Raw genomic sequence first — 23,383 nt, 5'->3', positions numbered from 1 at the left:
CTATGCCATGTCTCAGGTACAAGCCAACTGTCGCCGGATCCCTGCGCCCGCTTGCATGGTTGGTCAGAAAGTGTGGCTCAGTACAAAGCATCTATTACTCAAGGTAGAATCAAAAAAACTGTCCCTCCGTTTCATTGGCCCCTATGAGATTGTGACTGTGGTAATTCCATGTGCGGTACGCCTTAAGATCCCTGCCTCTTTCCGCATTCACCATTCCATGTTTATGACAAATTGAAGAGACGAAAGATACAAATGGTAACAAAAGAGCCCAGAACAACCTCCAAAGAAATTAAAGGTGAACTCCAAGGTCAAGGTTCATCAGTGTCAGACCCCACCATCCACCTTTGTTTGAGCCCAAGTGTACTTCATGGGAGATGACCAAGGAGGACACCACTGTTGAAAATAAATTGTAAAAAGCGAGACTAGAATTTGCCGAACTGCAATTTGACAAGCCACAAAGCTTCTGGGATAATGTCCTATGGACAGACGAGACAAAACTGGAACTTTTTGATAAGGCACATCACCTCTATGTTCACATATAGAAAAATGAAGCATATCAAGAAAAGAACACTGTGAAACATGGAAGAGGCTTGGTTATGTTCCAGGGCTGCTACTTCTGCTACTTCTGCTGGCACAGCCAGTCTTGAATGATGATGAAACTGACTCAATGTATTCGACAGAGAAATGTGTTTCACATGTGTCAGAAAGCTTGGTCTCAGTCACAGGTCATGGGTCTTGCAACAGGATAATGACCAAAAACACAGCTAAAACACAGCAGAAGGGCTAAGAGCAAAACACTGGACTATTCTGAAGTGGCCTTCTATGAGCCCTGATCTAAAGCCTATTGAACGTCTGGAGAAAGCAGTCTTCAAATCTGAGACAACTGGAGCTGTTTGCTCATGAAGAGCAGGCTAAAATACCAGAGAGGTGCAGAAGTCTCATAGAAAGTTACAAAAATAATTTGATTGCAGTGATTTCCTCAAAATGTTGTGTAACAAAATAAGGGCCCCAATCATTTTTGTCCAAACCTGTTTGAGTTTTTTATTTATTTATTTATTTATTTATTTATTTTTTTATTTTTTTTTTTAAATAATTCTGCTGAACCACAATTCAAAAGCAATGCCTGGTTTTCATTTGTTAATTTTCAAAACATTATTTATTACTTTTGTCAGATTAAAGTTATTTCTGTACTACTACTTGCACTGCTTCAAAATTGCAAACTTAAATTTTTAGTACTAGTCACCTAATCTCCATTCTGGGCAGTAAGTCCATTATGTCCTGTCCTCCAACATCCACGTCTTGCTCCTCTCCATTGTCACACTCATCCTCATTCCCAGTCTTCTTGGTAAATCTTGTAGGAGCTGGAGGTGACTGACCTTGCATCTATAAGGCAAATAACAAAGATGATAGTTTGCATGGTTCACTTTTTAACAGAAACAGAAAAGGATGGTTACCATTGTGAGCATAACAAAAAGAATTACCTTCTCAAACATTGCATCTATTTGTGACAGGAGAGCTGGTTTCTCATCCTCAAAGAACATGCGGAGTGGCGCTCCCATGTAGAGATACATAACCCCTAGCAGGGTAATTGCCGCTGTCCTAACAGGTGGGTTAGTAGCTCCTAGGGCCGTCTTCACATTGTTGATAAAACCTTTCACATTGATACTGAGGAGAGGTTAAATGTCAGATTTCTTGAGTTTTTTTCTCTCTCACTTTACCCTTGCTAAAGATTCTTCACTTTCTACAGTTCTGACAATTTTATAGTCAGAATTATCTAAGGTTCATATCACAAATATTCATGTATACAAAGAGACGATAAATGTTAATTACCCAGCAAAGCCAAACTCCTGCATGGCATTTGCCAGCCAATTGAGAGTCTCTGCCTGGTTCTTGGGGTTCTTTTGTGCAAACGCCAAAGACACAACCTGTAAAAAAAAAAAAATAATAATAATTTTATGTGGACTGCAAAAGCAAATCATGTCTGTCAACTTCTATGACTCTTGCTAAAATTTGCACCAAAATTTAAAATTATCACATGTAATAATGATATTGGAAGCATTTTAAGTTACCAAAACCATTTCAACAGTAACCTGAACACAGGGTTACTAAACATTTGAGACTACAAAATTTCATACTTTTCCAGACCCAAATTTCCAGACTTTTCGGTAAAAAATAAAATAATTTGTGACATTTGAGTGAATAAATGTGCATCATTCTGATTCTTTATATGTCATTATGTTGCCAAATAATGTCCAGGAGATCATTGGGAGGATAACAAGTGATACTTCACCAACCAGTCTTTATATTTGGAATTTATGAGCCAGTTGTCAGAGAATTTAGATCTAACCATTATGAGCAGGGCTCGAGACTGCGACCAAATTGGTTGCATTTGCGACCTTTGTTTCAGCTTGTGCAATTAAACATTTCATCTTGTCAAATTTGAGTGATTTTATGTTTTTCATGGTCGAAAGTTGTCTTTTTCCCCCCACTGCAATCTCCTCCTCCTGCACGCTCTCAGAGAGAGAGAAAGCGAGAGAGAGAGAGAGATAGAGTGAGCTGTTGTCAATCATTGTTATAAATTCCATTTGAGTTAAAAGTGACGCATTGCAATATGATTGGGTGCCTGCTGTAACATAACTGACTGCTTCTTCCAAAGCTATATTCAACAGCACCGTCGTGTACATGCACATCACATAAGCGTGCCACAGACAGGCCAGTACACTATTGCGTCTGGCCAGTGACATCCAAGTTCCTATAATGGCGCTGCCCGCTACTTACAGTATAATATACTCAGATGAAGCTTCATGAAGCATTGTAACACTTCAGGCATTGGTTTGACTTATGGTCTTGATGCTTCATTGCACACAAAACCACCTGCTGGCCATGTGCAAAATCACAGGCAGCTGTATCTTTACCACATACAGTATGTGCTTCGTTGCATTTTTCCATCTTTTTGGCGCTTGTGAATGACTGTATTACAAAACAATGTTTGACCAAGTAATTTCCCAGCATAAAGTGTAAAATAAATTATTTTTGAACGTATTCTGTGTGCTTAAAATGTTCATCATCACTGGCAGTTTATATAATGTTTTTCTGTCACTTTGGGAAAATGGGATGGGCTTCAAAGGGCAGAGGATTTTGAAAGTGCTTATTTAGATATAACAGTTTATCATCATTTTTGTGTTATGTGATTCATTCAAGAGCAAGATTTTTTAAATTCAGGGACAGTAATTTATCCTCTCCCAGTGAGGTTTTATTTTACCCTGCTTTCTGTGAACACAAATACTTTCCCCATGAATAAAATAAGAAACTGTGGAAAATGCAATTTTTGATCAGCAAAGGTAATATCTCCTTATGTGGTGCGGTCCTGCTTGGGGTTCGAACCCATGCGACCACCGTACCCCAGTTTGAGAGTCAAGTGCACCAATCGATCGGCCATTAGACCTGGCTGCTGGGTTAGCGGGCAGCAGCCTCTTTCTAAGGATTCCAAGGAGTGAGTCGCTATACTGTCCGAGCTATGTCCAAACTCTGCTGTCATCACTCCCCAAACTCTATTAGCCTATACAAACTATACAGTCTTTATCCAAACTGAGCTGACTGCACACATTTTGAATGGAGCCTGCATGAGGGGTTTAGACTGCTGTCAAACCTGGCGGCAAACCCTGAAGCGCTTCCCGAATCGGTCATGTGGTACAGCCAGGCAGCGAGGCTTCGGACGTCATCACTTCCTGGTCCGCCCCTAAATGAAGCAAGCCTCGAAACGCCCTCTCCATTACTCTACATACGCCTCGAAGACTCGGCACATCATTACAATATATTAAATGACAAGTGTGAGCCTTCAACTCATACCGCTAACTTCTAAGATTGCCTGCTTAATTTATCCGTCGTTTTCATTTCACTCATTACAAACACAGTCATTTGCAAAGTTTATATAATACCTTTGTTATGAAGCCAACACATCTCTATCCATCTATCTAAACTTAAATATTGAAAAAATGTCTTCAGTATACAACAAAAACAAAATAATTGACCTTGCCGCTGCAATACTTTTGGAGGGGACTGTATGAAGACACTGCAGGGTTCGAAGTTTACTGATTCCCGATTGCCCATGGCAAGTCAAAAAGATTTACGGACAAGCTAGCAAAACATACAACATTCCCGATCAGGCAAGCGTGCAAAATAAACTGTCGTAGGTCGGGGTGTCACAATTTTGCGAAATTAAAAGTGCAACGATATCGTCGGGGCCTTGTCTCGGCATAAAAAAAATTCGCAGTTGTGATTAAAATGTAGATTTGTGCCATCTATACGAAGCCGAGCCACTTAGCTAGACTGCTATAGCACTTCACTTCCTCGTTGGACGCATAACCCATGTGACCATGTGTGTGCGTCTAAAGAAATACACTGACTGGCCAACAGCCCTGCGTGACCGTAGCGTTGAGAGGAGTACGTTAGCGTTACTTGTAGGGCGTACTACGCCTGTCAGAGCATCGCTTCACAATCGACTGGGCGAGATAGAGGCACACTGCTGTTCACGCCAACCTCTGTCCCAGCAAACACAGACCAATGGGCCGGGATCGGTTGCCGTGGACCTCCGGTTCGTGAAGCCAGCGTCCTGACTCGCGGCAGCCGACACCGGGAAAGCTCGTGATTATTATATTAGTTACTTGGCTGTTTCTAAACCTGCGTTGCCTTTAAGAGTGTTCTTGCCTTTCTGCTTGATTTGAATAAATCAGTTAGTAGGCAGTAATTGTTAATGTTGGAATAGCGGCAATTTCTAATGTTAGAACTTTATAAAAAAAAAATTAAAAAAGACAAATTCTGTTAAAATTACTGAAAAGAAAATTTCTCAATGGACAGTTTTGTTATTGGGAGCATAGCCTGATTATTGTTACAGGAAAAATAGCATTTTGGAAGCACTGTATACAAATGTAAACATTGGATGGACGGGGATAAAAGTGCAAGAATATAGGATGTGAAGATGTCCTTTTCACAAAAACCTGGGCAGAAACAAAACAAACAAACAAACTACTAAAGCCTATTGAGAAGGATTTGGCGAGCAAGAAAGATGTTTTTCGGTATTCCTATTTTACCTCTTCGCCCCACCTGAACTGTCAACCTTCCTACAAAACTGTGAGATTAATACCGCGATAAAACCGAACCGTGATATATAGCAAACATTTGAGTGCCCATGACCAAACGGGGCAAGTTGAAGTTTGCCAGAGGCAAGCAAACATTTTAGGGCACTTGCCATTAGTTAACTTTGAGTCCTGTGCTGTATGTGCAAAGTTAAAAAGCCCACACTCCTTAAAAAGAGGATTGTATAGGAAAACAAACTATCATTAAAATAAAGTGTAATAATTTATCTATGCTCTGGTTGGGACTATGATTTTAAATAGGTAAATTGATTTATTTTGCCAGTAAACTTTCAAAATAGTGTGAATAATAAATGTTACTATTATATAGTGGTCGTACACTTATGCAGTCCTTTTTAAATGTATGTCAATCATATAGTTGTGGTAATGCTCAAAATTAAGTTGTTTTCCAGGGGGAAGAGGGTGAGCAGCTCTCTGAGTCACACCAATGATCAACGAAAAGTAAAGGCTTTGTTTTTCTTTTCTTTTTTTAATTGACCTGTTTTTCTTCCTATTTCTTATTGTGGACAAACTTCTTGTTTACAGTAACATATTTTGCAAATATCTCAAGTCACTTCTTCACAATCTTTACTTCATACGAAACTATGGTATGCCATGGTCATGATGTACCTCCTCAAAAAATGGTGCAACCAAATTATGTGCTCGTGTGACCAATTGAAAATGTTGGTTGCAGTAGTGCTACTTGTGCCAAAGTTAGTGCAGAGCATGGGTGCAAAACGCAAGGCCCGGTGCCAGATGTGGCCCACCACATCATTTTATGTGGCCCGCAAAAATAAATCATGTGCGTCAACTTCCATGATTCTTGCTGAAATCTGAACAAAAATTCAAAATTGTCATATGTAATGAACAACAATGTTGAGATATGGCATTTTTCTGCTACCAATCCTCTTTTTACAGTAACTTGATCAATAGTTTTACAAACTATTATCCTTCTGATTTTCAAACTAGTTATCCCTCAATTTGTTGCGTATATAAAAGAATATGATGAGGTATGGTTTCACTGTGATAACGGCCCTCTGAGGGAAATTTAAATGACAATGTGGCCCTCGACAAAAATCAGTTTGACACTCCTGGTGTAGAGCCTGATGAGATCGGAGGAGTATGCGTCATGTTACACCTGACAAGGTGTACAATGATCAGGGATTAATGGGCGACATGGATGCGTGAAGCGACACGCAGTGGTTGGTTCCATGAAGTCACTTCAACCTCGATCATTGTACACCTCGTCTGGCATTTACCATGACGTATACTCGACCTCAAAGGGCATTAACCCACTTATACCATGGTCACTTGCCAAAAAAAAACAACTTTTACTATATCTACTATATATACACTAATAAGCAATGAAACTACCAAATCATAATTGCACACATTTTGCAGTCAAAATACAGTGGAACCTCGATAAAATGGACCCTGATATACAACTCCCATTCCAATGAAGTTGGGACCTTGTGTTAAATAAATAAAAACAGAATACAATGATTTGCAAATCATCTTCAACCTACATTTAATTGAATACACTACAAAGACAAGATATTTAATGTTCAAACTGATAAACTTTGTTTTTAGCAAATAATCATTACCTTAGAATTTTATGGCTGCAAAATGCTCCGAAAAAGCTGGGACAGGTGGCAAAAAAGACTGAGAAAGTTGAGGAATGCTCATCAAACACCTGTTTGGAAGATCCCACAGGTGAACAGGCTAATTGGGAACAGGTGGGTGCCATGATTGGGTATAAAAGGAGCTTCCCTGAATGTCTCAGTCCTTCACAAGCAAAGATGGGGCCAGGTTCACTTCTTTGGGAACAAGTGTGTGAGAAAATAGTCGAACAGTTTAAGGAGAATGTTCCTCAACGTACAATTTAGGGATTTAATCATCTACGGTCCATATCATCATCAAAAGGTTCAGAGAATCTGGAGAAATCACTGCATTTAAGCGGCAACGCCGAAAACCAACATTGAATGCCGTGACCTTCGATCCCTCAGGCGGCACTGCATCAAAAACCGACATCAATGTGTAAAGGATATCACCACATGGGATCAGGAACACTTCAGAAAACCAATGTTAGTAAATACAGTTTGGCGCTACATCCGTAAGTGCAACTTGAAACTCTACTATGCAAAGCAAAAGCCATTTATCAACAACACCCAGAAACACCGCCGGCTTCTCTGGGCCTGAGGTCATGTAAGATCAACTGTTGCAAAGTGGAAAAGTGTTCTGTGGTCCGACGAGTCCACATTTCACAATGTTTTTGGAAATTGCGGGACGTCGTGTCCTCCGGGCCAAACAGGAAAAGAACCATCCGGACTTTTATGGACCCAAAGGTCAAAAGCCAGCATCTGTGGTGGTTTGGGGCTGTGTTAGTGCCAATGGCATGGGGAGATTACACGTCTGTGAAGTCACCATTAATTCTGAAAGCTACATACAGGTTTTGGAGAAACATATGCTGCCATCCAAGCAACGTTTTTTTCGTGGACGCCCCTGCTTATTTCAGCAAGACAATGCCAAACCACATTCTGCACGTGTTACAACAGCGTGGCTTCGTAGTAAACGAGTACTAGACTAGTACGAGTGGTAGAGTCAGTCTAGTACTAGTACTAGACTGGCCTGCCTGCAGTCCAGACCTGTCTCCCATTGAAAATGTGTGGCGCATTATGAAGCGTAAACTACGACGAAGTTGAGAAAAAAGTGATTAAGGTGGAAAACATCTTTTAATTAACGAAGTTGTGAAAGTAAGCTATCGTTTTGTAGCAGCGGTCGACGTTACGTTCGGATTGTCATAAAATCATCAATATCATATTACATCATTAAAACTTATGAAACTTTCAGACTTCGTCACTTGGTCCGACAGCAAGAGGAGTCCCCGGTAACCCAGACGAATTATACAGTTGGGAGTCCCGCGGTCACTTCCATTGTAAATTAATGTCGCTCTGCTGTGGCGTTTGCAATTGCTGTGACCTGTCTTGACCACTGCAGCCGGGTGCTTAATCAATCAATGAATTTGAATTTGTCAGGATAATTATGTATTTATTATTATGTAGTTGAAGTTGCGTTTCTGCTGACATGCACAGCTTATACTAACAGAATGGCTGCAAACAAAGAGAAGCTACTTTACAAGGGCAAAATCATTTTAGCCAATTTAGCAATTTGGTTGATAGATTTAGTGAGTTTTCCCCGAGTCCACTAGCGACTATGGCTATATACACACACTGCAGGTCAATTCCGATTATTTTTTTTTCCCCCCAATGTGACATGCATCGGACTTTTTCATGTGAACAGTACAACTCAGATTTTTTCATATCCAACCCAGGCCTCTTTAATATGTGGATAGAAATCATATGTATCCGACGCAAGTGCAGTATGGACGCTCAGGGGGTGCGCATCCGATATTTAAGTCATCGAACGTCCAAATTGTTCGACCAAACAGACACGCCACAAAAATGACGAGATCTCTCCAAGGAACCGCATTTACTTCCATAAACACGTCGCCTGCAGTTGTGCGCATGGGTGTTCCGTCAACAGCAGAAGCCGCATTTCCAAGCAAAAAAAATCTGAATTGGGTTTCACCCATCAGTGTAAACGTAGCCTTTTTTTTCTTCTTAAAAATATACAGTAACGAGTTACTTCCAGCTACGAAACAAAGAGAGCGGCACCATTTCCACATTTTCAAAGTTTTGTGATTGGCATGAACGAAGCCCAGGGAAAGGCAGACAATCACAGTCAATCACACTGAACATTGCCAAAGCAAGGTGCCCATTTATTGGTTGAAAAGCACGGATTTATCAACATGTTGGAAATGGAAACCTTTTACCTAAGGCGTGCTTCTAAACCACAAATATTTTGTTGAGGTCACCTTGCCTTGCCTTAACATCGAAAGCTCTACATGGGAAAAGACGATTAGAGAGCTTAAAAGGTAAAAACCTGTTCAGCGGTCCATGGTAGCGAGCAGGCCTCCCCAATAGCAGTCATTCCATCCTTGGCATTTGAACCACATTTGATGTCGCCAACCTTATCGACCAAACCATCCAAAACCACTGAGGCTGACGTCTTTGAAAACTGCCCCCTCTGGGCGATAATGGCCACAATGTGTAGCTTCATCTGCATGACCTTAAGAAAGAACAGGCAAATACACTGCAATGAATTTAAATCACATAAGACTAGAGAATATAAATGGTGAATCATTTTAACAGGTTGATTATTAATTTAAATTCAAAACCAATTCTAGTCAACATAATCAAAAAAACGTTACCTGGAAGTTTGTCTCCTTCCAGCCTGGTTTCTTGGCCAACATCTTGACTAAGGCCTGGCATGGCATTGCCATCTTATCCATAGTCTCAACAGCCTAGAAAGAAATATTAATCATCAATCAACGTTCCTTCCACCATTGTGGCTTATCACCTTTTCTTCCAGGCTACAAAAGGCTTCAAAATAAATAATGATTAACCACAGGACTTGATGGTTTTAAGTCCTTTTTGTGTGTCTGTGGTAAACATGATTTATTTAAAAAATGTGAGGATCCCCTAAATGAAACTAAGAGACTACCCTCTGAAATTCCTCCATACTGGCGAGTCTCTCCTTCCAATTCGCAGAGTGCAGCTGTTGAAGACAGGATGCAGGAAGTACGTCGGCCGCTTGCTCTTCACATACCTCAACCTGAAACAAAAATGCAAAAGGACAACATCACTGAGGAGGGTCAAAGTGCAACAGTGTCTCAACAACAAAAGCAGTTGAACGCAGTCTCGAGCCCTGCATTGGGGTGTCAGATAGTATTTCTAAACACACCTTATACACACCACCGCAACCATACGCTCTGCCATTTTGGCTTGTATTAGCGCTGCCCTCAGATTCCCTCACTGCTTCGCGACATTAGTAAAATGAGGGGGAAAAAATTACCGAACCGCGGACCGAACCGAAACAGTTTAACCGAACAGTTTTGACAGTTTTCAAAAACAGTTCTATCCCAAATAGTAATGTAATGTCATTGGATATTTAGCCACAATAATACAGAAAATCAGATCAATTACAATTCAAACACCTGAAAAACTGGACTATCAGGTTGTTACTAGACAATGACAATAAAAGATGCTATGGCCATGGATTGCCAGAAAGCCCTAGAAGTGTTAGTAGACTTACCGACAGTTCACTTTCTGTCAAGTCTTTATTCTCCGTGTTCTTTTTGGGTTTCCCACTGGCAGCAGAGACCATTTTGCCTTTCTTTGGTGGACCAGCAGACTGCTACAAAAGATATTCACAATTTACAGGCAGTTAACTTCATACACCTGAGAAGGGATATAATCTGGATAGATTTAGTTCTCGTATTATGTATTTTACTTAAAGGGGGAAGTTTTCAATTTCCCCAAAAATAAGTAAAACACTAATATTTGTTGAAACTGTGAACACTCGTATCTAATGTTTCATTGTTCGAGATATGTAATGATTTACTTTTCTCATCTTGTTTACAATTAGTGCTCTCTCTTTTGTCTTCTTTTCTCACTCCCCTATAGAAACTTTGTTCTGTTCGATTGATCGACTCTGATTCAAAATAAATATAAATTATAATACCAAGAAACCACAGCGGCAGCTTAAAAACTCAACTGTGACACAGTAAAACCGTTCCAGCATAAAAGGGATACAGAGCCTCCATTCTGCTTGACCTAACAGCCGAACAGGACACACACAAAAAATAAAATAAACAGCTTAAAGCACATTCAGGGAGGGCAGAACATGCGTCACACCCTTGTTACAAGCAACACAGTGTGCGTTCAGGGTGCGTTTACAACGCAGGAACTTGCGTACACAACCCGCGCCGCGGCACCATCATTTTTCTTCCATAACATTTTTATGATCGTGAGAAGCCAAAATCATGATTAAATTTCAATTAATCGCCCAGATCCTTTTATGTACTACTGTCAGGTCATAATGACAGTTTCAACAAATATGACCCAAAAAAAACTTTTGTAAATTGCAAATGCCCCCTTTATGATAAATTTGGCATAAAACATTGTTTGTCACATCGCTTAAACATGTATAGCAGACCAAAGAACAATTTACAATATAGACAAACCTACATTGTTGTCAAATATAGTTTGTCAGTAATATCTCACTGTAGTGATTTAAGATGAAGCCATACTACATGATCCAGAGATTATTTTAACTATGAAACAGTTGAACTGCTACCTTGCTGGAGGGTGCACCTGGGGTCTTCTTGGGTGGGGCAGAGGATTTAGATTGGGCTTTAGCTGCTGGCTTCTTGTCTACAGCTCCTCCCCCTCCTGTACCCTTCTTCCCTCCTGGGAGTTCAACTTTATCAGCACATTCTTTTAGCTATGAACAAACAACACAGAACAACAGTAAGTGACAAGCTATGGGGTCACACAACTGAGCAGGGAGCTTTCTATCAGTCAGACTGATCATATTTCACCTTGTCAAGTTTTAGTTTATCCAAATCAGCAAGGTAGGGGTTCACAGCTTTCTCGCCCACCACTTTCATGGCTGTCGCCACAGCTTCAAAGGCAGCATCACGCACCTCTGGAGCAGAGTCATTCACTTGCTGATGGAGTAAGACAAGTACAGATGATGAACGGTTCAGATTTATTTTCCTTCCTCATGCAATATGCACATGTGTACCTTTACTAGGGCAGCACAGAATGGTTTGAGTACACTCTTGGGCAGCGTAGCCTGTGTGCAGTGCCTGAAGGAGCGGGCCAAAAACAGAGAGGCTTGCTGCTTTATGGAAGGGTTTTTATTATCCATCACGGCGAGGATGTCCTCCGACAAATTTTGCAGAGTGGTCTAGAAGACAGTTACATATTACATTAAATTGCATGCAAAAAAAATTTCTAACAATAAATTATTAAATATAGACTATTTCTATTGCACTATAAAGACACATGGGCGATGCACCATAAATTTTCATTAACTCATTTAAAGTTTGATTAGGGCTGCTCAATTTTTCATTGGAACAGCGTCATCGCAATGTACGTGTGCGCAATAGTCACATTGCAGGGTCCTGCATAATGTTGGTGTACTGATATGCAGTCAATCAACTGTAATTTAATGAGTGACAAGAAGAGGGGCCTGTTTGGACATGCAAATAAGATTAGCACCGATGTTACGGTAAATTATAGCCCAAACAACACACAAAGAGCAGCCCACAGTGTTGTATACCTATTTTTTGTATAACTAATAATGAGGACACGGGAAGCAATTACACGCCTGTATTTACTGTATCTCTCTTCACAATGAACGAATGCATGTCACCACAGATAACACAGAGGGAGGGGCGAGAGCCACGACATTGAAGTGACAAACTTCAGCTGTACTTAATGGGTTATGCTTAAACTAGTGCACTCAAATATAGACTAATCCATGTTGTTGTTGTTATGACTGATGAAAAACTAATTGTGTTAGCATTGTTTTCATGACTCTACAGTATAACTGCATGAAGAGAAATGACTACATGTCTGGCTGGGCTAGTGCTCAATACTACACTGGATTTAAAGGGAAGATGAGAGGGATCAGCTGTAATGTGGGATGTTCCAACGTGACTGGAGAGAGCATTCGCCTGTTTAAATTCCCAAAAGACCCCCAACTTAAGCGGGAATGGACAAGTCGCGAGAATGCAGGACAAGCGCGATCCCGCAGCCTACTCGGTGCTGCACGCCATGAATCCCTTGGATTTAGCGTACAGAACAAAAGGAAGCTCAAAAAAGATACAGTACAAACAAATTTCAAGCGAGAATGGGAATGTAAAGCTAGTACCAGTGCAGATACAGGAGCTTTAAAGCGTACCAGAATCTCTGCGGCGAATCTCAAAAAGCACAGGGTGAGTCAAATTGGAAACCTGGTCATAGAGTCTCAGCAAACATAAGAACATGAAGCATTGACACAGTGGAACCACGTTTATTTCCCAAGGACATTGATGAAATTATGCATTGATATTATAGGGTACATTCTTGTAATGTACTCACTGCAAGCCACTTATACACTAGCTGTGCACGTTTGTACACGAGGAACTAAAAAAAGATAAAAATCATGATCACGTCTTCTCAAATCATTCTTTGAATCATTAATTTCAACAACAACCGAAGAGGAAGTAATTTCTTATAGCCATCAGAACAAACACAAGTGTTTTGTAAGCAGCCGATGTCTTTGCCAGCAGACTCTTTACTGTTTCCAACAACTTCAACTGCGCCTTCACTATTGTGATCCATTTCTTATGGCTCAGAGAGAGAGAGAGAGAGAGGGAGATAACATCATCATCGCTGCCAGTACCATGTTCTCTTTCGATTTCAATGGAAACATCCCTGATTTCGTCGCTGAAGTCACTGGCACAGTCTTCCTCGCGTTCGTCCATGCTTGTTTACAAGTGACGGCCACCACTCCCTCTGGCGAAAGGATTCAACCGCTGACGTCACAACATGGCAGCCACATTTTGAGGTGGCTTTTTGAATGCCCAGACGGTGGATTTAGTTATCATCACTCGACGAATGAATAGACATGCGTCTGATATCATGTGAATAGCTTTTTTAACTATATATTGCTGACTTGTTAAGGAAACCATCTCATCTTCACTTTAAATACAGGTAGTCTTCATACAAATGACACCATATACTTTTTCTAGATTTTCACGTTACCTGTATTTTTTAACATTGCAATATATATCGCAGGGTTACAGAAAATTGCATTTTTTCCCAATATTGTGTAGCACATCCATCCATTTTCTGCCAGTTATCTCAGGTCGGGTCAAGAGGGCAACAGCTCAAGCAGGGAAGCCCAGACTTTCCTCTCCCCAGTCACTTCATTCAGCTCTTCCGCGGGGGTGACTTGGCGCTCCCAGGCCAGCCGAGAGACGTAGTCTTTCCAGCGTGTCCTGGGTCGTACTCGGGGCCTGCTCCCAGTGGGATGTGTCTCGAACACTTCACCAGGGAGGCATCCTAACCAGATGCCTGTGCCACCTCGTCTGGCTCCTCTATATGCAGAGGAGCAGCAGCTCGACTCTGAGCACGTCCCGGGTGACCAAGCATCTCACCCTGCGGAGGAAACTCTTTTCGGCCGCTTGTATCAGTGAACTTCTTTCGGTGACGATCCACAGCTTGCGACAATGGGTGAGTGTAGGAACATAAATAGGTACAGAGAGAGCTTCGCCTTTCGGCTCAGGTCCTTCTTAACCACGACAGACCTGATACAGAGTCCGCATTACTGCAGACCAATCTGCCTGTTGCTCTCCCCCTCCAATCTTCCCTCAAGCCGTGAACAAGACCCCGACATACTTGAACTCCTCCACTTGAGGTAGGATCTCTTCCCCAGACCCGGAGAGAGCACTCCACCCTTTTCTGACAGAGTACCATGGCCTCATATTTGGAGGTGCTGATTTTCATACCAGCCGCTACACATTCGACTGCAAACCACACCAGTGAGAGTTGAAGATCATGTCTTAATGAAGCCATTAGAACCACATCAGCTGCAAAACGCAGGGACGTAATAGTGATGTCACCAAACCGGACCCACTCAACAGCCTAGAAATTCTGTCCATATAGCTAATGAACAGAATCAGTGACAAAGGGCTGCCTTGGCAGAGTCAAGCTCTTACTGGAAATTAATCCTTACTTACTGCCGGCAATGCAGACCAAGCGCTGACACCTGTCATACAGGGGCCAAACAGCCCTTATTACCAAGGGGTCCGGGAGCATAGGCTACCGGAGCACCCCCCACAGGACTCCCCGAGGTACACGATCAAACGCCTTCTCCAAGTCCACAAAGCACATGTAGACTGGTTGGACGAAATCCCATGCACCCTCAAGGACCCTGCCGAGGGTGAAGAGCTGTTCCACTGTTCCATGGCCAGGACGAAAACCACAGTGATCCTCCTGAATCTAACATTTAACTTCCCGATGGACCCTCCTCTCCAGAATCCCTTAATAGACCTTACCAGGGAGGCTGAGGAGTGTGATCCTCAGGGTTAGAACAGTTTTGGATTTTCCATTATAGTTAGTTTTTATTTCATTTTGACTTTTCTTTTTCAAATTCAGTTACTTTTAATTAGTTTTTAGAGCAGGTTTGTTAGTTTTGATTATTATTATTATTTATTTTTTTAAACACTTTGTTTTATTACTTTCAGTATTAGCTTTTTACCCATTTGGGGTATTTGTCGAGTATGAGATAAAAAAGATTATTGTATTGTGAAATAAAAACAAAAAATACCATTTCAAAAAATTTATTAACTTACTAGAAGATGAACAAAAATCCACAAATTAAATGCGTTCGTCCCAATCATGCCCCTCCAGGTCTCACCGTCATTGCCCTTGTGAGCATTGAAGTCTCCCAGCAGAACAAGGGAGTCCTCAGTGAGGATAAGAGGGAGGGCAGAGAGGTGACATTCGACAGTACGTCCCTAGAGCTAGCTTCTGTAGCCGTGGATCAGACCGCTGAGGTGTCTGGCTTCAACCGCCACCCAGCTCACTGCGCACCAGACCCCCTTGGCCCCTCCCAAAGGTGGTGAGCCCATGGGAAGGGGGACCCACGTTGCCTCTTTGGCCTGTGGCCAGCCGGGCCCCATCGGTGTAGGCCCGACCACCAGGCGCTCCCCTTTTAGCCCCACCTCCAGCAAATGAGTTAAATTGGTCAGCACTTACATAAATAGTACTGCATATGTAAAATACAGTGAGGAAATGCTTCCGTTTGAAGTAGGTAGACAAATATTTCAGAAGATTGTTTTTTTTATGTTCATAAGCACTTCAGCGTAGCTCATTGTGTGTATCACTCATAAAACATTCTCCTTCACATAGTAAACCAGACTGCCAGAGAAATTCAATACAGGTCACAAAAGACAGAATAACAAGTCTGCCTGTTTTTATGACTTCTACTGTGCATGGCTTTTTTTTTTTTTACCTTTACTTTTTATACTTATTTTTCCTCTGGTGATTAAATGAGACATTTAATCAATTATATGCTGAGAATACTTACTGTAAGAAAAATGGCATCGATGGCCTCTTGCAGGGCTTGGACAACCTGAGGCTTCTTCTCTTTGAACTTTTCCAGAATAGTTGGAACAACCTGGGGAGTGAGGGATAATGCGCCTCTTATTTATGGACGATAAACCTTTTGAATAATATACACCAGATTCTTGCTGGTTTATTCTCCAATTGCATTGCAGAGCCCACCATGGCAAATGCAACGTAATTCAGTCTCGACTAAAAACATTAATGTGTAATATTTAATTATTCATACATCATTTTTGGTGAAGTTCCCATTTATTTGGATAGTTGCCTTAAAAATAACTTTTGTTCCAAACCTAAAGTCTATTACTAGAATGGTATGTCTGTCTCTAGTTTCACATTTTAAATACAACAATAAGAAAATAAATATGGCAGTACAGTGACACTCCAAAGAAATGCAAAATAAACTAGAAAATGATTATGTGTAAAAAATAATATATATTTTTTTTTTTAAATGAATGAAATCCACTGTGGTCTTTGAATGTCAACAATTGTAGGTATATAATTGTGTGGGTTGAAGTAGGTTCGCCAAAAAGTTAGTTTAAAATTAGAATATTCTTACAACTTACCTGTCCTGCATATGTTCCAAACTTCTTCCTGAGACCGGAGGCCAGTCCGGCCAGACATTTAGCTGCCATTGAAACCAGCATGACATTGGCATCTTTCCCCACAACCTAAGACACATGTCAGAAAGTACTGTGTTGTCATCCTAAATCCTCCAGCATCACAATATTACCAGCGAGGCAGAAACTGAACAAGACACTTGTTCCTGCTTATTAATTTTTCATGAGTAACCACACATTAATACGCCAGTTCTTTAGTAATGCATTTAGTTTCATGACAAGGGATAATATCTATGACTATAATTGCCCGAGATTAAGAATAATCAGAATGAATCACATATTTTTCCCTTAACAAAAGGCAAGGTTTTGTTTTTTGGTCTGGCCTAATTTTTATTATGCATCTGTGATTTACAGTCCCCTCCAAAAGCATTGGAATGGCAAGGTCAATTCCTTTGTTTTTGTTGTATACTGAAGACAATTGGGTTTCAGATCAAAATAGGAATGAAAGAAAGTTCAGAATTCCATCTTTTATTTCATGGTATTTACATTTAAATGTAATAACTCAGTACAGAGCACCTTTTGTCTGAACCCACCCACTTTTCAAGTGAGCAAAATTATTTGAATGTAGCTGATGGGTGTTTCTTGCCTTTTAGATTGATTGCTTAAACACTAGATAGAGCTTGTTTTTGGCTTTTGGTTTCACCTGTGAAAACGCCATTTGCTGTTCAGCAAACAGGAAGACCAGAGAGCTGTCTACGGGAGAAAAGCAAACCATTTTGAAGCTGAGAGAAGAGGGAAAATCGATCAGAGCTATTGCAGAAACATTGGGCAAAGCCAATACAACAATTTGGAATGTCCTGAAAAAAAGAATGAAACTACGAGTGTACTGAGCAACAGACATCGAACACGTCGGCCAAGGATATCAATAGCGGTTGATAACAGAAACATTATGAGAACTGTGAAGAAACACCCAAAGACAACAGTCAGCGACATCACTGCCAACCGCCATAGGGCAGGGGTGAAGGTATCATAATCCACTGCTCGAACAAGACTTCAATAGTCTTTCTATACAGGCCATACCACAAGATGAAAACCGCTCATCAGCAAAAAGAATCGGAAGGCCACATTGGATTTTCCAAAGTAGTACATAGATGAGTCACAAAAGTTTTGGAACAAAGTTTTATGGACTGATGAGACCAAGATTAATCTCTACCAGAGAGATGGAAGGGCCAAAGTATGGAAAAAGAGGGTCTGTTTATGATCTAAAACACACAAGCTCATCTGTGAAGCATGGTGGGGGTAATGTCACGGCTTGGGCTTGCATTGCTGCTTCTGGAAAGGGCTCACTCGTCTTTATTGATGATGTAAACTCATGACGGTAGGACCAGAATGAATTCTCAAGTCTACAAAACCATTTTGTCTGGAAATTTACATAAAAATACATCCAAAATAAATCGGGAGAAGCTTCATCATGCAACAAGACAATGACCCAAAACACACCGCCAACACAACAAAGGACTTCATCCGGGGGGAAAATTGGAAGGTCTGAGACTAGCCAAGTCAATCACCGGACCTTAACCCAATAGAGCATGTATTTTACCTCCTGAAGAGGAGATTGAATGGAGAAACCCCCAGAAATGAAGAACTGAAAGAGGATGCAGTAAGGGCCAAGAAAAGCATTTCAAATGAAGAATGCAACAGTCTGGTGAAGTCAATGGGTCGCAGGTTTGATACAGTTATTGCAAGTATCAACTGTTTTTCACCAAGTTCATTTAATAATGTCTGTTCCAATACTTTTGCTCACTTCAAAGTGAGGAGCTTCAAACAAAAAGGTGATCTTCCCTGAGTTATTTAACACATCTAGATGTAAATACCGTAATTTCTCGTGTATAATGCGAATTTTTTACCCCCACAAATTGTCAAGTCAATAGTGCGCATTATACATGGGTATAGGAGAAAACGAAAAAAAGACTTTCACATTTAATAAATGTATGCCGCCATCTAGAGGTTATGAAAAAGCCGTACACTTTCATTGCAATGTGCCACCATCCCCTAGAGGTTATGAAAAAGTTGAACACTTTCATTCTAGTATGCCACCTAGAGGTTATGAAAAAGGTGCAGACTACACTTTCATTCCAATATGACAGGGGTACATGTGACTGCATATACGTACAATTGTGCTCATAAGTTTACATACCCAGGCAGAATTTGTGAAATGTTTTTTTAAACACGACTGATGACTGAATAACAACCATCATTAATTTTTTATGGTTATGTTTTGTTTAATGATAATACTTTTCTGAAATGCTTGACAGTTTAATTTGAATCCCATTAAAATAAAATGGTGTGTTTCGCCTGGTCCTTCATGTTTTCTTAAAAGAATTGTACACATCTTAAAAATTCTGCCTGTGTAATCAAACATATGAGCATAACTGTGTGTTTTCTCATTTACTAAATAAAAGTAGGGCTGTGAATTTCAAAGTAAGAGCAAATAAATAAAAATAAAGTATTATGTGTTCAAATAAAGTGCTTAACCAGAATAATGTTTTGAAAAAACTAACAAAATACAGATAAGGATGTGAGACGCATCTTCAAACAACAAAAGATTAACAAAGCGGCAGGCCCGGATCATGTGTTCCCATCCTGCCTCAAAGTCTGCGCGGACCAGCTCGCTCCAGTCTTCACTCAGATCTTCAATAGATCTCTGTAAATGTGCGAAATTCCATCCTGTTTCAAACGCTCCACCATCATTCCAGTCGCCAAGAAACCTGCAATCTCGGGTCTGAATGACTACAGGCCTGTCGCTTTGACATCTGTGGTCATGAAGTCCTTTGAACGTCTCGTGCTGGCTGGACCACCTCAAGAGTGTCACAGGTCCCCTGCTGGACCCCCTGCAGTTTACCTACCAAGCGAACAGGTCTGCGGATGATGCAGTCAACATGGGACTGCACTTCATCCTAGAACACCTCGACAGTGCAGGGACCTACGCAAGGATCCTGTTCGTGGACCTCAGCTCAGCGTTCAACACCATCATCCCTGAACTCCTTTCATCCAAGCTTCTCCAGCTCAGCGTCTCACCTGCCATCTGCCAGTGGATTTACAGCTTTCTGACAGGCAGGACACAGCAGGTCAGGCTGGGGGAGGCCACCTCATCCACACGCAGCATCAGCACTGGGGCGCCCCAAGGTTGTGTCCTCTCTCCGCTGCTCTTCTCTCTCTACACGAACGACTGCACCTCAGCGAACCCGACTGTCAAACTCTTGAAGTTTGCAGATGACACCACTGTCATCGGCCTCATCAAGGACGGTGACGAGTCTGCATATCGACAGGAAGCGGAGCGGCTGGAGCTGTTGTGCGGCCGACACAACCTGGAGCTGAACACGCTCAAGACTGTAGAGATGATCGTGGACTTCAGGAGGCATCTTTCGCCACAGCTGCCCCTCACGTTGTCGAGCTGCCTTGTGTCAACCGTCGAGACCTTCAAGTTCCTGGGAATTACAATCTCTCAGGACCTGAAGTGGGCGACCAACATCAACTCCGTCCTCAAAAAGGCCCAGCAGAGGATGTACTTCCTGCGGCTTCTGAGAAAGCACGGCCTGCCACCGGAGCTGCTGAGACAGTTCTACACAGCGGTCATCGAATCAGTCCTGTGTTCTTCCATCACAGTCTGGTTTGGTGCTGCTACAAAAAAGGACAAACTCCGACTGCAACGGACAATCAAAACTGCTGAAAGGATTGTCGGTACCCCCCTACCCACCATTGAGGACTTGCACGCTGCCAGAACTAAGACAAGGGCGTGCAAAATCCTCTCGGACCCTCCGCACCCCGGTCACCGGCTCTTCCAGCTCCTTCCCTCAGGTAGGTACAGATCAATGCAAACTAGAACTAGTAGACATTCCAACAGCTTCTTCCCTCTTGCAATCAACTTCTTAAACAGCTAACCTATAATTATATTACAACATGCTGGCAATTTTTTGACTTGAGTTCGTTGTTACATTTCTGTGGGGCCAATTATGTATTACTCGTGCACTCACTGTGGTTGTCTCGCCATGCTGCACTATTTGCATATACTGGCCACTCATGCCAGAGTAGCATCTGCTCCATTTGCACACTGATTGAGGAGCATCTGTAACATTTGCACAACCAACATTGTCCCAGATTATCGCACTACTCGTCACTTTAAACCACATACACTCCTTGAAGTCTCAGCGCCCTTTGCACAATGGTCATTGCACCGGACTATTGCAATATTAGTCATTAGAACTGCTCTAAGTGCTAGAGGACTCTGCATCTTTTTGCACAATTGTTTTTTGTCAATGTCTTTATGTCTCCAAAGTGTTCTGTATATTGACTGTCTGTTGTACTAGAGCGGATCCAACTACCGGAGACAAATTCCTTGTGTGTTTTGGACATACTTGGCAAATAAAGATGATTCTGATTCTGATAATACTTCATGTTTTGATCATATGGTAGACGCAAAATCATGGATTGTAAAAATGCATTATACATAGGTTGAAGGGTTTTCCAGAATCTTGGTCAACTTTGGGGGTGTGCATTATACATGGGTGCGCATTATACACGAGAAATTACGGTACCATGAAATAAAAGCTGGAAATCTGAAATTTTGTCTCATATTCATCTTTTGATCTGAAACCCAAATGTCTTCAGTATACACCTAAAACAAAGGAAGTGATCTTGCCATTCCAATACTTTTGTAGTGGACTGTATGTTAGCCACAGTTTCTTCAGTGAAAAAGCAAAAGAAAGAAAAGCAAAGAAATTTGAAAGCTGAAAGTGACTAGCATCCACCAGGGTCCCTCAAGCCCTCAGCTTACTGCACAATTGGTCACCAGGAACACATTGGTCAAATGACGCAATGAATAACGCAAACCGCTTGACCAAGTACCTTCTTGAGTGCTCTAACAAGATCTCCATAGTCCCCACTCTCCAGTTTTGGGTTCTTTGACAAAGATTCAACAGCTTCCAGAGCTTCTTTCCTCTCCTGCCACTTTTTAGCTTCCTGCAAAAATAGAAAACAAGGTTCACAATTGAATGTAGTTACAGAATTCACTAGATAAAATTGATAATTTTGCTGTGTGTATGATCACTTCACACACTTTAGCTTATTACACTCACAATTTTATCATAAAAGTCTTTGGGCAACTTGGTAAGAATATCCACAGCTTCCAAGAGCTCATAAGGATCCACTGCTGCCACTGTTTCCTCCTCTTCCTCTCCTGCAAAATGTGGGTAAAAGAGGAAACCGCATCAGACTATTTTAAAAAGAATTCCAATTTTAATGACGTTTGGTTTATATGAGGCGTCACGGTGGACGACTAGTTAGCACATCTGCTACACAATTCTGATGACCGGGGTTCAAATCCCGGCCCCGCCTGTATGGAATTTGCATGTTCTCCCCTGTGCCTGCGTGGGTACTCGGATTTCCTCCCACAACCCAAAAACATGCAGGGTAGGTTAATTGAAGACTCTGAATTGCCCGTAGGTATGAATGTGAGTGGGAATGGTTGGTTGTTTATATGTGCCCTTCGATTGGCTAGCGACCAGTTCAGGGTGTACCCCGCCTCGCGCCAGGAGATAGCTGGGATCAGCTCCAGCACGCCCGCGAGCCTAGTGTGGATAAGCGGAACGGATGAATGAATGAATGGTTTATATGATCTCTTTTGATGTAAGTAACATGACAATAAGATACTACTTTTCCTTTCGGCTTGTCCCGTTAGGGGTCACCACAGCACGTCATCCTTTTCAATGTAAACCTATATCCTGCATCCCCTCTTTAACACCAACTGTCCTCATGTCTTCCTCACTACATCCATCAACCTTGTCTTTAGTCTTCCTCTAGTTGCCTTGCCTGGCAGCTCCATCCTCATCACCCTTCTATCAATATACTCACTCTCTCTCCTCTGGATGTGTCAAAACCATCGAAGTCTGCTCTCTTTAACTTTGTCTCCAAAACATCTAACCTTCGCCGTCCCTCTGATGAGCTAATTTCTAATTTGATTCAACCTGGTCACATCTAGAGAGAACCTCAACATCTTCATTTCTGCCAACTCCAGCTCTGCTTCCTGTTGTCTTTTCAGTGCCACTGTCTCTAATCTATACATCATGGCTGGCCTCACCACTATCTTAGAAACTTTGCCCTTCATCCTAGCAGAGACTCTTCTATCACATAACACACCAGAGACATTTCACCACCCATTACAACCTGCTTGGACTTGTTTCGTCACTTCCTGACCACACTTACCATTGCTCTAGACTGTTGACCAAGTATTTAAAGTCCTCCACCTTCGCTATATCTTCTCCCTGTAGCCTCACTCTTCCCCCTCCACCCCTCTCATTCATGCACATATATTCAGTCTTACTTCGGCTAATCTTCATTCCTCTCCTTTCCAGTGCATGCCTTCACCTGCTCCCTACTTTCATTGCAGATCACAATGTCATCTGCGAACATCATGGTCTATGGGGACTCCAGTCTAACCTCATCTGTCAGCCTATCCATCACCACTGCAAACAGGAAGGGGTTTAGGGCTGATCCCTGAGCAAGTCCCACCTCCACCATAAACTCCTCTGTCACACCTACAGCACACCTCGCCACTGACATGAAAATAAGATACAACTTTCAAAAATAATTTCCAGGTTTATATTTTTTTACA

General features: G+C 41.7%; 1 protein-coding gene across 3 annotated transcripts in view; it reads right to left on the bottom strand.

The window, feature by feature from the left end:
* ckap5 (cytoskeleton associated protein 5) overlaps nt 1-23,383 on the bottom strand; it is a 112,638-nt gene that overhangs the window by 74,212 nt on the left and 15,043 nt on the right. For all 3 annotated transcript variants that reach the window (XM_061772615.1, XM_061772616.1, XM_061772617.1), the window contains exons 7-20: nt 21,849-21,949; nt 21,619-21,732; nt 16,720-16,824; nt 16,119-16,208; nt 11,781-11,945; nt 11,575-11,703; nt 11,331-11,477; nt 10,287-10,388; nt 9,696-9,806; nt 9,403-9,495; nt 9,075-9,260; nt 1,831-1,925; nt 1,482-1,665; nt 1,244-1,383 (exon numbers count right to left, since the gene is read on the bottom strand). In XM_061772615.1, coding sequence (XP_061628599.1) covers nt 1,244-1,383; nt 1,482-1,665; nt 1,831-1,925; nt 9,075-9,260; nt 9,403-9,495; nt 9,696-9,806; nt 10,287-10,388; nt 11,331-11,477; nt 11,575-11,703; nt 11,781-11,945; nt 16,119-16,208; nt 16,720-16,824; nt 21,619-21,732; nt 21,849-21,949 — 1,762 coding nt within the window. The remainder of the gene's footprint in view (nt 1-1,243; nt 1,384-1,481; nt 1,666-1,830; nt 1,926-9,074; nt 9,261-9,402; nt 9,496-9,695; nt 9,807-10,286; nt 10,389-11,330; nt 11,478-11,574; nt 11,704-11,780; nt 11,946-16,118; nt 16,209-16,719; nt 16,825-21,618; nt 21,733-21,848; nt 21,950-23,383) is intronic.

Source organism: Phyllopteryx taeniolatus, chromosome 5 (assembly GCF_024500385.1).
Source record: "Phyllopteryx taeniolatus isolate TA_2022b chromosome 5, UOR_Ptae_1.2, whole genome shotgun sequence".
In the NCBI taxonomy this organism is placed as follows: domain Eukaryota; kingdom Metazoa; phylum Chordata; class Actinopteri; order Syngnathiformes; family Syngnathidae; genus Phyllopteryx; species Phyllopteryx taeniolatus.
Note: the sequence above shows the minus strand (reverse complement) of the source record. Positions and strands in the feature narration are given on the sequence as shown.